The sequence below is a fragment of the Cupressus sempervirens genome, chromosome 2, assembly GCF_028749045.1.
Source record: "Cupressus sempervirens isolate cs-2001-9-10 chromosome 2, ASM2874904v1, whole genome shotgun sequence".
In the NCBI taxonomy this organism is placed as follows: Eukaryota; Viridiplantae; Streptophyta; class Pinopsida; order Cupressales; family Cupressaceae; genus Cupressus; species Cupressus sempervirens.
In genome coordinates this window covers 777349886-777362854 of record NC_143119.1, presented here as the reverse complement: position 1 = coordinate 777362854, position 12969 = coordinate 777349886, and the positions used below count along the sequence as shown (strand labels likewise).

The 12969-nt window shown below is 38.1% G+C and overlaps 1 protein-coding gene across 4 annotated transcripts in view; it reads right to left on the bottom strand.

Moving 5' to 3' along the window:
* LOC149575779 (beta-amylase 2, chloroplastic-like) overlaps positions 1-12969 on the bottom strand; it is a 187433-nt gene that overhangs the window by 134563 nt on the left and 39901 nt on the right. For all 4 annotated transcript variants that reach the window (XR_016360233.1, XM_089815568.1, XM_089815567.1 and 1 more), the window contains exon 2: positions 3203-3451. Coding sequence is in view for 3 of the 4 variants with exons in the window: in XM_089815568.1 (XP_089671694.1) it covers positions 3203-3451 (249 nt within the window). In the remaining variant the exon portion in view is untranslated. The remainder of the gene's footprint in view (positions 1-3202; positions 3452-12969) is intronic.

The following is a 12969-nucleotide window of genomic DNA, read 5'->3' as shown; positions in this document are numbered from 1 at the left end:
AAGTTGGATGCTAACATGCAATACCATGCGCCCATTTAAAGGAGAGCACTTGAGCTGGAAAAGGCTCGCGTCAAGTTGTAGGTACCTGTATAGCCTGGTCCAAGAGTATGGCTTGCTTTGGAAATTAGAATATGCCTGGAATCAACTCAAAACCACTTCAAATTGGTCAAGCAGGTGTGTAGATCATATCAGAAGCACTCAACATAACATTTGAGCATTTTTCAGCCTCCTTTTGAGCCATTAAGAATTGTATGGCCAGTTAGGGCTCATGGACGAACCTCCAAAAGGTACAGCCTGATATGTGAATCTCTAAAATCACCTCACAAGAAAATTGCAGAAATTAACCACCAAAGAAAAAAATCCAAAGGATGCATCCAAAAGACCCTGAAAGTCGTTTTCATATTTTTAAACCCCGAACTGCAAAAATTGTGAAAAACAAAGGCTACTCCTGTGTGAAATCACTCCAAGTAGCTAGGAAGCATTTATTATGTTTGAAACAAAAAAAAATTATAAGGGTTTTCATCCTTGAGGAAGCCTTCAAAGAAGTCTTAGGTCCAATCCAACAGCATCTTGTTATTTGTACTCTTTTGTATAAAGCAAATGAGACTCCAAAACCTTTCTTAATAGAGTTGGAGGAATAAAAGACCAATTTTAAATTCAAAATTATTTATTTTACCTCGATAGTCCCTTTTACAATTAAAAATTAACCTATGTCCAAGTCCCCCTTCCCTAGGTATCCACTAGTGTGAACACAATGTTACTCTGAAAAAATATAACACTAATGTAAACAATATAAAATTAACATTAGAACTTACAGTGCATTTTTTAAATTAAAAATATCCCCGACTAAATTGCAAAAACCACTGCCAAGGCCCCAAAAACCAATAATGCTGAAGAAAAGGAGTACCTAAAGATCAGGGATGATGTTTTGTGCCAAAATGAAAACTTACTATAAATGGATGTGCTCTTCAATAAGCATGGAGAATAGCCCAAGAGACCAAAAACGCTTCGAAAATCATCCAAATCACCGATTAAGCTGAATGCCCAAAACAATTGAATAGTATCTCTCCAAGACCTTTGGAGTTCTCTCTATAACACTCAAAGGCCTAGTTAGGGTAAACTCCGGAAGCTAGCCAAACACTCACAAAACAACGTTGCTTAAAATTGGGAACATTAAAAGTAGAGAACTCCAGCTAGACTCTCAAAGACTAATATGCTGCAAGGAATAGTCCTTTAAAACCTGCTTTATTAAAGAACACTATGCAATCCAATGAAAAAAATATCTCTTGGAGGTTATGTAATAAGAAAGTTACAATTGAATTAATTTACAAGGATAAAGTTTAAACATTGCAGCAACCAAAAAGGAATCTAATGGAAATATTTTTGAAACTCTCAGACGTAAAAGTACAGACCCTGCTCCTGCAATATCTGCAATGTTTCAACCACAGTCAAACCTGCTCTGTTCGTCCAGTTTCTGACACGAACAATTTTGACTATTTGTTAATCTAGTTATTTTGTTCAATCATGGTTGAACTCATCATATCTATCTTTTCCTATGTCAGGTCCAGGTTCACTGTGTGATCAAGTCATTTAGCTATCTGTGTTTTCCAATTAGCAGCTTCTTCACTGAACATAAGGAGTCAGTTTTAATGTGCACATGAATAAGCAAGATGGCATAATGAATGACTTGAATAGTCCGATCTATGAGGAAGAGTCAACTAAAATTGAAGCTGGGGAAGTTAAGCAACCACCAAGAGGTTTCAGTCTATATTGTGCTGCCTGAAAAAAGTCCACTCTCATGTGAAGTTTAATTTGTAATGTTTTTGTTGCAGCACTTACCTCTATGACATTGTTTTCCTTATTATACAAGCACAGGTATCACTCTTTACATGAAGAATTTTCAAGAAATATAAGCTTTAGCAGACCATTCCAACAAGTTTCTCCTAGGAACTGGTTATTGAGACTAATCAGATTCCACAAGAGGATAGACTCTGATTCTGAATCTGCTATGTATAAATAGCAATTATACATTTTCAGATAAAATTCACAAGACACAATGGCCACTTTGGAGTTGCTGGAAAGTATCTACAAGAGTAATATTAATATTGTTTAACACAGTGCTTTCTGTAGCATTTTTTTGTAAGAAATCATTCAGCCATTGTCTGTTTTTTCCTAAGTTGCCGGTGCGGATGTGGATTTGAAATTTGTCCAATTTTTTGGGGGCTTGGGTTTAGATTCCTTTTCAGTTCAGCCGTACAAAAACATATGTTTTTTTTTAAAATTTGTGTGTGCGCATATATATGCAATAACAAATAAGTCCATACTATCACTATGCTAATAGTAAAGCAACATAGCAAAATACACCACCATGTTTATGTTTTAGTTCAATAGGATATCAATTGCATCATTTAGCCATACATACAACATGATACACTTTCTTGGTCATATGCAACATATTTCCACACCAAGGGGATAGTCTGAGATTGAAAGGATTGTCAAAAGATAAGTGCAGTTATCTGAATTTTTATTTTGTATTGGTTAGAGGATGTCACCTAAAGTCAATTCGGATTTCCTCTACATTTGGAGATACATAAATGGCATATAAACCACTCTTTTTGGTCTTTTTAGTGGTCACTTTAGGGTTGGGAGAATCGAATAGACCAAATTAGGGAAAAAAACACTTAGAAAAAGTCTAAAAAAATGTTTCGAGACCAAATTCAGCCCAGGTTTGGCTGTTGGGCAGCAACTTCTTCAACATTCACTGCAAATTTTGTCAGGTGCCTCTGACAAAATTTGCAGCAAATTCGTAGCTCTGCTAACGAATTTGGGGAGAATTTGACAAGGACCAGACTCTGTACAGAATCGAACCAGACTTTGAGGGTTGCTGGAGAGAATCTGGTAACTTAGTTTTTTTCAAATCCAAATAGGATGCCCAGTTTCTAAAAAGTTTTGACTACCAAAATATCACATAAAAATTACTTATGGAGTTACATAAATTTATATTGACTCAATGGCCTGCATTACATAAATTTATATTGACTCAATGGCCTGCTTGAAGCAGCATTCAACTACAAACAAATGAAAAACCATTTCCAGTAATTAAATTAAATATAAAAAATAAAAACAGTCCACAAATGGTATGCAATACAAACAAATGTAGACAGTATGCAAGATACAAGATAAAGTTACAGAGAAGGCACACCCGTTCTTCCTCCATAAGCTCCAGTGAGTCTTCAATGCTCATGTTGATTGTTTTTTCTTTCTTTTGAACTTTATCTCGGTTCATGGCTGAAACTGGTGATTTGACTGTGAAGCTGTCTTTGAGCCTTAGAGCAGAAGGTCGGAAATCTATTGAATGTTTTACCAAAGTACTCCTCAATGAAACAGATGACACAGGAGATCCAACATGAGATGTAGATGACAAAGCTGCCAATTTTGGAGGATAAGCTATCTGCACATGTTAGCAGGAATAAATTAGACATTTACTGAAAATAGATCAAGAAAGGATGCAGCAAAGAACAAAATATTGGTGATGCAGCAGTTAGAAGTTGAGTACGTTTTGAAACAACTCCCATTTAATGCATGGCCCAGACTAAGCTTTTTTGGCATGTGATTTGTATTCATCTAAGGTAGAAGAGATCATATTTCAACTTGAGGCAAAAAAGTTTTCCCAGTGTTAGATCACCATGACAGAATATTCACTTTAAGATACCAAAATTTTATGATTTGACAGAATTTTATTACTAAGACAGGAACAAAGGTTAGATCAATTAAATCCCAAGACATTACAGCACCTTGAGACTTAAAAATTCTTTTGAAGATATTTTGTTTCATCAATGGAGATTTGGTCAATTTGTAATTGAAATTAAAATTATCATGAATCCCAGTGCCACAATATCCCCCAAAACAGAGTAATTTTGTAGAAAATCCAATCTGAGCAAACTATAGTTCTAAATAAAAGCAACACATGCCAAATAACCATTGAAAGTATATACCCTTCAATAAAATATGATAACAATGTGTCCTGTTATATTTTCCTTGGAATTTGGATAAACTCTTTACTTATCTTCAAATTATTCTCAAGTTACATGATTACTTACCATTACCCCGTTTTTGAACTACAGTAAACAATTTTCAAACAACATAAATGGAAGCCTATTGCGGAGTCAATTTCACTAGTGTGCATACTATAAGTTTCCAGGTGGTTGTTCATAGGTATTAACCTGAATCAAAGATAAAACCAACTAGTTGCAAGATGATGATGACGCCAATGTTCATATGGCCATGAATCAAATAGCTGTAAGGATTTATTGGCTGAGGTAAAGGACAGATTCTACAAATCTGCAGATATAGATGGACCTCTTTATCATTATTGTATCACCAGAAAAACAATTTATCAATTGGGGTGGACTCGTCAATGGTAGCCTACACGATCAATTTATTCATTTTGAAACAGTCAGCACTTCCATATGTCTTCTTGAACTCAATATAGTTTTCAATTTGAGAAGCAATAGAAGATGAAGGCTGGTTCCAGACTGATAGCGGATTCAATGCCAACTGTCAGGTAATATGTGCATGAAAATAGAAAGACCCATTTTGGAAAAGATGTGAATGAAGCCACCTAAGTTGATTTTGATGTAACTAGGGTTGACCCTGGCCCCTCAACTCATGATGGTGCATGCATAAGTTTCAAGTGTCTACTGCAAACCTGGTACAAGGACAATAGAGGAGAAATGCTCAAAATTGACTAAAGCAAGTGTTCGGTAGAGACAGAGTTACACTTTTTATTCCACTGCCCCATCGATTATAAGATTTGTGGGAGGCTCCATTGTTTTTTCAGGGATTGTCGGTCCTTAGCTTCCTTTTTCAGATACACCAAACAGCAGTGTTTGGCACTTTACCTCCAGAGGCCTACACGTCTTCACGACCACACCTTATAGCTCCAGTCTCCCCCGAGGCACAATTGAGATCAGCTCATCACCTCCTTCACGCTGATCACCTCCACTAGAGGCACCAAGAGTTCGCTGCACCCTCCTACTTCTATTCATTCCAGATCTATGAGACCTCATAGAGATCATGCACCATGGCAGCAGCTCTCCACTCCCATTTATTCCCAGAGATGGTCTCAGACCCCCTCTCACCTTGGTGGCTACCCTTCTATTCTAGGGTACTTCTCATTGACCAAAAGTTCCTAGCTGGTTGCCCTTGTTCTGTGGTTGTGTCTCCCTTTTTTTTATTTTGTCTCTTTGTTGCTCGTTTTTTCCTGGGCACCATTTGTTGTTCCTGCTTTTGACTGACACTTTGTTGTAACTTTCAGTCCCTTAGACCTCTGGTGGTCTCTTGCTGTGCATTAATAATTTATCTTATCTTATATTATCTAAAGTCCATTGTGGATATGACCACCGTACCATTAGATGTAAACAATCCATCTGTTGTCACAAGTCTTGAGGGACAGATTGAAAGAGGAATTATGAGAATATCCACAAATATATAGCATATGTAACAGTAAGTGAGAAATGGGTTGAAAAAGTCAAAGTACACACATTTAAATTCATTAGAAAAGTTAAAGCAACTTAGAATGAGGTGCAAATCAAGAAAGAAGCTATTGACAAAGAGCTGAAAAGTAATAGAAAGGAGGCAATAGTTTGGAAAGAGATTCTAAAAGATTTCAAAGAAATGACAGAAACGGATGTTGATATTCTTGTAGACAAGAAAATTTCCTAGATAGTGTAAGAAAACCAGTCTGAATCCTGGCTCTAGTGCGTTGAATGGAAATTGATAGTCATTAATGAAGTTTCACCAGAGCAACAGAAGTTTAAGATAACTTGTGACAAGTAAAATGAAAGATTTAGAATGAGCTCTCCTCAATCTTTCCTAATGTATCTTTGATGAATGAAACCCAAATAGTAAAGAAAAACTTGCATAAGGTTGAAAGAACTTGTTTAGTAAACAAGTTTTCAGTGAAGACACAATGAAAAGGTTATGTGAAATCTCCATGGATTTGAAGGTTTATAGTGTTCGTTTGCTTGATATTCAGTTTGAATTTGATGGTATTCATAAGAGTCAAAGTATTTGTAAACTGGGAACCACTGACATTGGCATCCTAACAAGTTAGACTCCCTTGCCATCAAACTTTCTGAGCATTCAAGGCAAAGTCTCCTCCTCATCATGCTGGCATAACTGTTTATCGATTGTCTTTAAGAGTTGTTACATAATATATTCGATGATTGTTTAATCAGTTATTGCGTTTCCATTGATATCAACTAAGTTTGAAGTGTACTGGTTATCAGAATGGTTATTTTCTATACTGTCCAGATTACGAATCAAGTGTGCGGTTGGTTTGTGTGTTGAGTTAGAGTGCGCAATTGATATAGGAGACTCAGGGATGTCTCTAGGTGTTGTATATGTAATTTCATGTATTGCACATAAGTATTGGAAGAGTTATGATTGATTGAAGTGAAACAGTACAACCGGGTTGAATAGCTTATGACATACAGTGAATGATTTGATTCGCCTATTAAATCTATGATGTTTCAGGAGATGAAATTCAAGATTTATGATGTTTACTCAGTTATTTGATCATGGTTACAATTGTGCATGATTTGGTTTACAGGAAGGCATGTTTTGGATCAATTAAATGAAGTACAGAAAGGAAAATGAAGAAAAAATTGAATGTTTGTATTGATCTTTAACCAGTAACATGTAGGTCGTTTTTGGTAGATCTTTCATGATGTAAAATTGGTTGATTGTAATGTCTCCGCTAAAAATGTCTATAAAATCATTGTTAGAGTTTATATAATAATAAATTACATTTCGCTGATCTACCCTCTATCCTATCCCCAACCTTAAAGACGTTTTCACATCGGGATTGATAACCCTCTCTAGGATTCATAGCCCTCAATTACTTCTCCGTCTTCTATAAAGTGCTCCTTTTAAGGTCCTTCCTAGAATAGATATTCTCTATCTAGGGCCCTTATCAGATATGCATATGTTAACTACAATGGAATATTCCGGCCTTATACCTATATTAAGATCACTCTCTTCCTAGTGGGGTCTCTCTTGATCTTACGCCAATAAGATCACTCTCTTCCCAGAAGGACTCTCTTGATCTTAACAAATAATCAATTTCTCTAGGACAACATATTTATACATATATCTTATATTTGAATTAAAAATATTCATGCCTTCCTTGAAAGAAAAATATCCACACTTTAAATATAATATCCTCCTTTAATAAAACTCTTCACGAATAAACATTTATGCACTCCTTGCTAACCAATGTGGGTTTGTACCTCCAATGTGTTTGATCCACGTTGATTGGTGGGGACGCAGTCTTCTCTAGGCTCGGTGGTCAATGTTAAACTCCTCAGCAAATGACTTTGAAAGCCAACGAAATCTGATGATGCTCTCTTCGACTTTCCACGTGCCTTACATTTCCTTCGGCTCCCATCAACCAGTGCAACCCATGAATAGACCCATAAGACGTACGTTTGCCTAGAGGGTTACGTGGCTAGATAATGGTGTTTGTGAAGATTTGACCGCTATGTTGGTGATTAGATGGGTTACTTTACCCCTTTTTTTGTTAATTGCGAGTGGCATCCCACATGACATAAGCAATAGTTTGAATGAGAATGTATCAACTTCTAAAATTATGAATAATGGATATTGATGAATAAATCTTATTAATTGATTAATACATAAGCAAATATTTATTAATGAAAAATATATTAGTCCAAAGTTATGATTTAATAATTTGATCAAGGTTCATTGTAGTCCTTTCGTTCTGAATTTGTTTGTCCTCAAGCAATTGTAATGACCCCATCTTTAAGCCTTCACGTTCTCCAAAGTCTTAGTGGAGCATAAGAGGAAATTAAATTAATTTCTTATAAAGTTATTAAATAAATTAAAAATTAAAAGGTGACTTTATATTTAATTAATTTAATTAATTATTGTATTACAAAGGGAGAAGCTTCTAGAGTGTGTATTAATTATTGGAAAGGCGGAAGCCTCTAGTAATTTAATTTTCTAGAAACACAATTAATTATTGTATTGCAAGGGAGGAGTTTCTAGAGAGTGCATTAATTAATGGAAGGAGGAAGCTTCTAGCACTTGCAATTAATTAATGTTTTAGTTACTTCTAGAAGGGTGAAGGAAAAGGATAAATAGGGATGAAAGTCTCATTGTTGAGCATCGGATTTTTGTGAATGACATTTGATAAGAGCTTGGATGTGTGGATCACATATCTTTCTTGGCAATAGGGGACATTCATCCTCTTTTGTAACATTCTAGACGTCATTCCCTTGGGGTTTGGCCTTTGGAATACATTGCTTGTACTTGATTTCATCATTTTGGAAATTAATATAATTTCAGCGTTGGTTCCATCTTCAGTTTGCATTAAAAAATCTATTTCAGCAATTGGTTCAGTTTTTGGGCATTTCAAGAGTGCCTATTACAGTGGTATCAGAGCTTACTTGCAAAGTGTTTTACGAAGTTATAACCGGTAGGTGCCCATTACAGTGGTATCAGAGCTATAAGTCCTACTATCCTATGGAGATCTTCAGCATCTATGTTTAAGCATGTGACAAGGGCTTTATAATTTTCGCAATACCAGAGCAAGACAAAGTAGGAGTTCAGACTTGCAAAACGAACAAGGCAGTTCATTCGAGCAGAGGGACATTCAATCTAGTCATACAGACATAGAGGAGATATTCTTTGAACAAGACAACAGTATTGGTGACCGAGATACCAGTCTAGATCAAGAAAATGTAATGTTCAGGTTACTGGGTACATTGGAGGAGGGGCAGCGGATGCAACAAGAGCAAAATAGGCATATGGATATGATGCAACAAGAGCAAAATAGGATGCAACAGGAGCAGAATAGGCAAATGGATATGATGTTGCAGTTAATGGCTAGACAGATGGGCATCGATATTAATCCAGGTGATGCCAACAATGGAAACAACAATAATAGGGGCAATGATAATGGAGGTCAAGACAACATTAATGATGGACATGAAAACAATGGAAATGAGGCTGACAACTTTAGACATGTTGCACGCTCAACTCAAACAGCCAGCTCGAGACCTCTTCTACCCACCTTCCCACCCCGAGATCCAGTTCAGCCAATTAATGAACCGCAAATTGCAGAGTTACAGGATCAGTTCAGGAGGGATTGGGAGGCTAGTGGACCGGAGTTTTAGGCGGACATTTCTCTTAGAGATTACTTAGACCTGAGGATGAGACACATGCCCAGATCAGGAGGACGAAGTCAAAACCTTGAGCTGAGACAGAAAGTTGGGAAACTTTCTTTACCTTATTATGATGCTTCAGGGAAGATGACCGCACGAGCTTGGGTGCAGAAGATGGATACATACTTGCAGCTGAATCCTATGCCTGAAGAGGAGGCTATAAAGTATACAGCTATTCACTTGGATGGACCGGCACATGAGTGGTGGCACCATGGCATGGTAACCTTGGGGCATAATCAAATCACATCTTACGAGGAGTTCACTGAGAAGCTCATAGAGAGATTTAATACCAAGGATCCCGAATTATAGTTTAAAGAGTTGGCACAACTCAAACAGTGGGGATCAGTTGAGACGTATATCAGTGAGTTTCAAAGGTTAGCTGTGTTGGTCATTGATATTTCAGAGAGGAGGTTGGTAGTGTTGTTTATGGATGGACTCTCAGAACCCTTACGAGGTTGGGTCAAGGGGCATGACCCAGCTACATTGTAGGAGGCCACTAAAAAGGCTCGTGACTTAGCACCTTGTTCATTTAGGAGCAGATTTCAGCGCAAGGATTCTTATATGAAAAAGGATAAGGAGAAGGACCAAAAACCTTTTCACAAGGATGCTCAGCCCAAAAGAGATAAGTTGGATAATGACACCTTGAATGATTTAAGAAAAAAGAAGTTATGTTTTCACTGTAGAGAGCCTTGGGATTTATCTCACAAGTGTCCTCTCAAGGCTAAGGCAAATCAAATGGAATATTTCTTAGCAAAAGAGTAACAATCAGAGAGGGAGGATCAGCACTCTGATTCAGATGAGGATAGCACTACAGAGGAGAGCAGCATTCCTGAGGATGAGAAGTCATTAGCATGACTAACGCGAGCTCAGAAGGCAATCACATTTAAGGTCAGAGGTACTATCCAAGGGCAGAAAGTGATCTCACTCATTGACACTGGGGCTACACATAATTTTATAGATGCACAATTGGTAGCCAAGAGAGGTCTACAGACTGAGGAGCACGCCGGATTTAGAGTTATGGTAGCTAATGGTGACAAACTATTATGCACTCAGAAGATATCTAATCCTCACATCAAGTTTGGAGATGGCTATGAGTTGGAAGATGAGTTCTATGTGGTAGACATGGGAGACTATGATGTCATCCTTGGCATGGTATGGATGGCCTCGCTAGTAGAGTTCACACTTAACCTAGCGAAATTGGAGATGAAGTTTCAGCATGAGGGAAGAACTGTTGTACTTAGAGGACTTTTAGATGCAAGTTGCAGAGTAGTTTCCCTAAGGAGAATGCAGAGACTTTTTCAGCATAATAACATAGAGTGGGCAGCAGAATGTTTCACTATGCCAACTTCACAAGAGCCACAGGTGAAGAGTCATCCACCAAATATCCAAGAGATACTTGACAGGCACACTAAGGTATTTGGCGAGATTCCGCATGGGGTTCCTCTTGACAGGGGGATAGAGCATGTTATTGAGCTCGAGGAGGGAGCCAAACCAGGCATGATTACTCCCTATCGTCATCCTAAGAAACATAAGGATGAGATAGAGAAGGCAATTAAGGAGTTGTTGGAAATAGGGCATATCAGGCCTAGTAAGAGCCCCTTTGCTCCAACAATAGTGTTGGTAAAAAAGAAGGATGGGACAATGTGCATGTGCATCAATTACAGGGCATTAAACAAGAAGCCATTAAGAACAGATATCTCATCCCACGAATAGATGAGTTGATTGATGAGTTACATGGTGCATGCTTTTTTAAAAAGATTGATCTACGGTCAGGGTATCATCAGATCAAGATGAGAGAGGAGGACATTGAGAAGACAACTTTTCGGTGTCACTATGGCCACTTCGAGTTTTTGGTTATGCCATTTGGGCTAACTAATGCCCTTACTACACTCCACAGTTGCATGAATCAGGTATTCAGGGAGCAGCTTCGGAGATTTGTCTTGATTTCTTTGATGACACTTTAGTCTTTAGTAAGACTTGGGAGGAGCATTTACAACATCTTGAGATGGTGTTGTCCACTTTGAAGAAAGAGTCACTGTATGCCAAGGAATCTAAGTGCGAGTTTGGGATGACTGAGCTACTATACCTTGGGCATATCATCAGCGCAAATGGAGTTCGGGTAGATCCTGAAAAGATTAGGGCTATTGTTGATTGGCCTACTCCTACGAATCTTACACAGCTTAAGGGATTCCTTGGTCTCTGCGGATTTTATAGGAGATTTGCTAAAAGATTTTCATAGATCGTTGCACCCTTGACAGACCTTACCAAAAAAGGGGCCTTCACATGGATAGAGGCAACTTAGAGAAGCTTGGATCATTTCAAGAAGGTGATGTCATCATGTCCAGTACTAGCTCTACCAGATTTCACAAAGCCATTTGAGCTTCATTGTGATGTGTCAGGAGATGGGATTGGGGCGGTCTTGATGCAGGAGAAGCATCCCATTGTTTTTGAGAGCAGGAAGCTCCGTGGAGTGGAGAGGAGCTATTCCATCTATGATCGGGAGATGTTGGCTATAATGCATGCATTGGCTAAGTTTCGGTCCTACCGAATTGGGGGAAAGTTTGTTATCAAAACCGATCACAACAACATCAAATACTTCATGAGTCAACATGATTTGAATGATAGACAACAAAAGTGGATTACGAAGTTACAGGCCTATGACTTTGACATTGAGTTTGTCAAAGGTAAGAAGAATGTGGTGGCAGATGCTTTATCCAGGAGACCTCATATTTGTGCTCTAGCTGAGATTACAAGAGATTGGAGAAATAAGATCATAGAAGAGTATGCGAGGGACACTTGGGCTTCTGGAGTACTTGCAGGCACCATACATGATGATCGTTACGTGGTGATGGACAGATTGATAAAGTATCAAGGTAGGATATATTTGATTCCTTCATCACAGTTTAGGGAGGTAATACTGAAGGCTTTTCACGATGCACCTACAGCTGGACATCTAGGGGTCTTTAAGACCTACAGGTAGATCCGTGAGCGGTTTACATGGAAAGGGCTCAAGGATGATGTTCAGAACCATATCAGGGAGTGTGCAATTTGCCAACAGAATAAGAAAGAACACAAATATCTTGTAGGGTTGTTACAACCTTTGCCCATTCCGGATAGGAAATGGGAAAGTATTTCTATGGACTTCATCACTGGGTTACCACAAGTACAAGGGAAAGATTGCATCTATGTGATAGTTGACCGGCTGACGAAGTTTGCCCACTTCTTTGCTATTCCATCCAGTGACACAGCAGCACAGGTGGCCGATCTTTTCTTCAAAGAGATATTCCGGTTACATGGGCTACCTAGTTTCATTGTCAATGATCGGGACAGTAAATTCATGAGTACTTTTTAGCAGGAACTGTTTAGGTTGTGTGGTACAGATCTTACACCTAGCACTAGTTATCATCCACAGACAGATGGGCAGACAGAGATTGTGAATAAATGGGTGGAAGGATATCTGAGGAACTATGTGACTGCACAACAGAGGGCTTGGGTTAAATGGCTACATATGGGAGAGTACTGTTATAACCCCACTTATCATATGTCCATCAAGATGACTCCATTCATGGCACTATACAATTATAAAGCACCTAGTTTCATGGATCTAGTTTTGGGGGATAGTAGAGTGCCCAAAACGAAACACTCCTTGCAGGATAGTCAGGATATTTTGAGGGTGCTCAAGGAGAATATATAGCAAGCCCAAAATTAGAAAAATTGTATG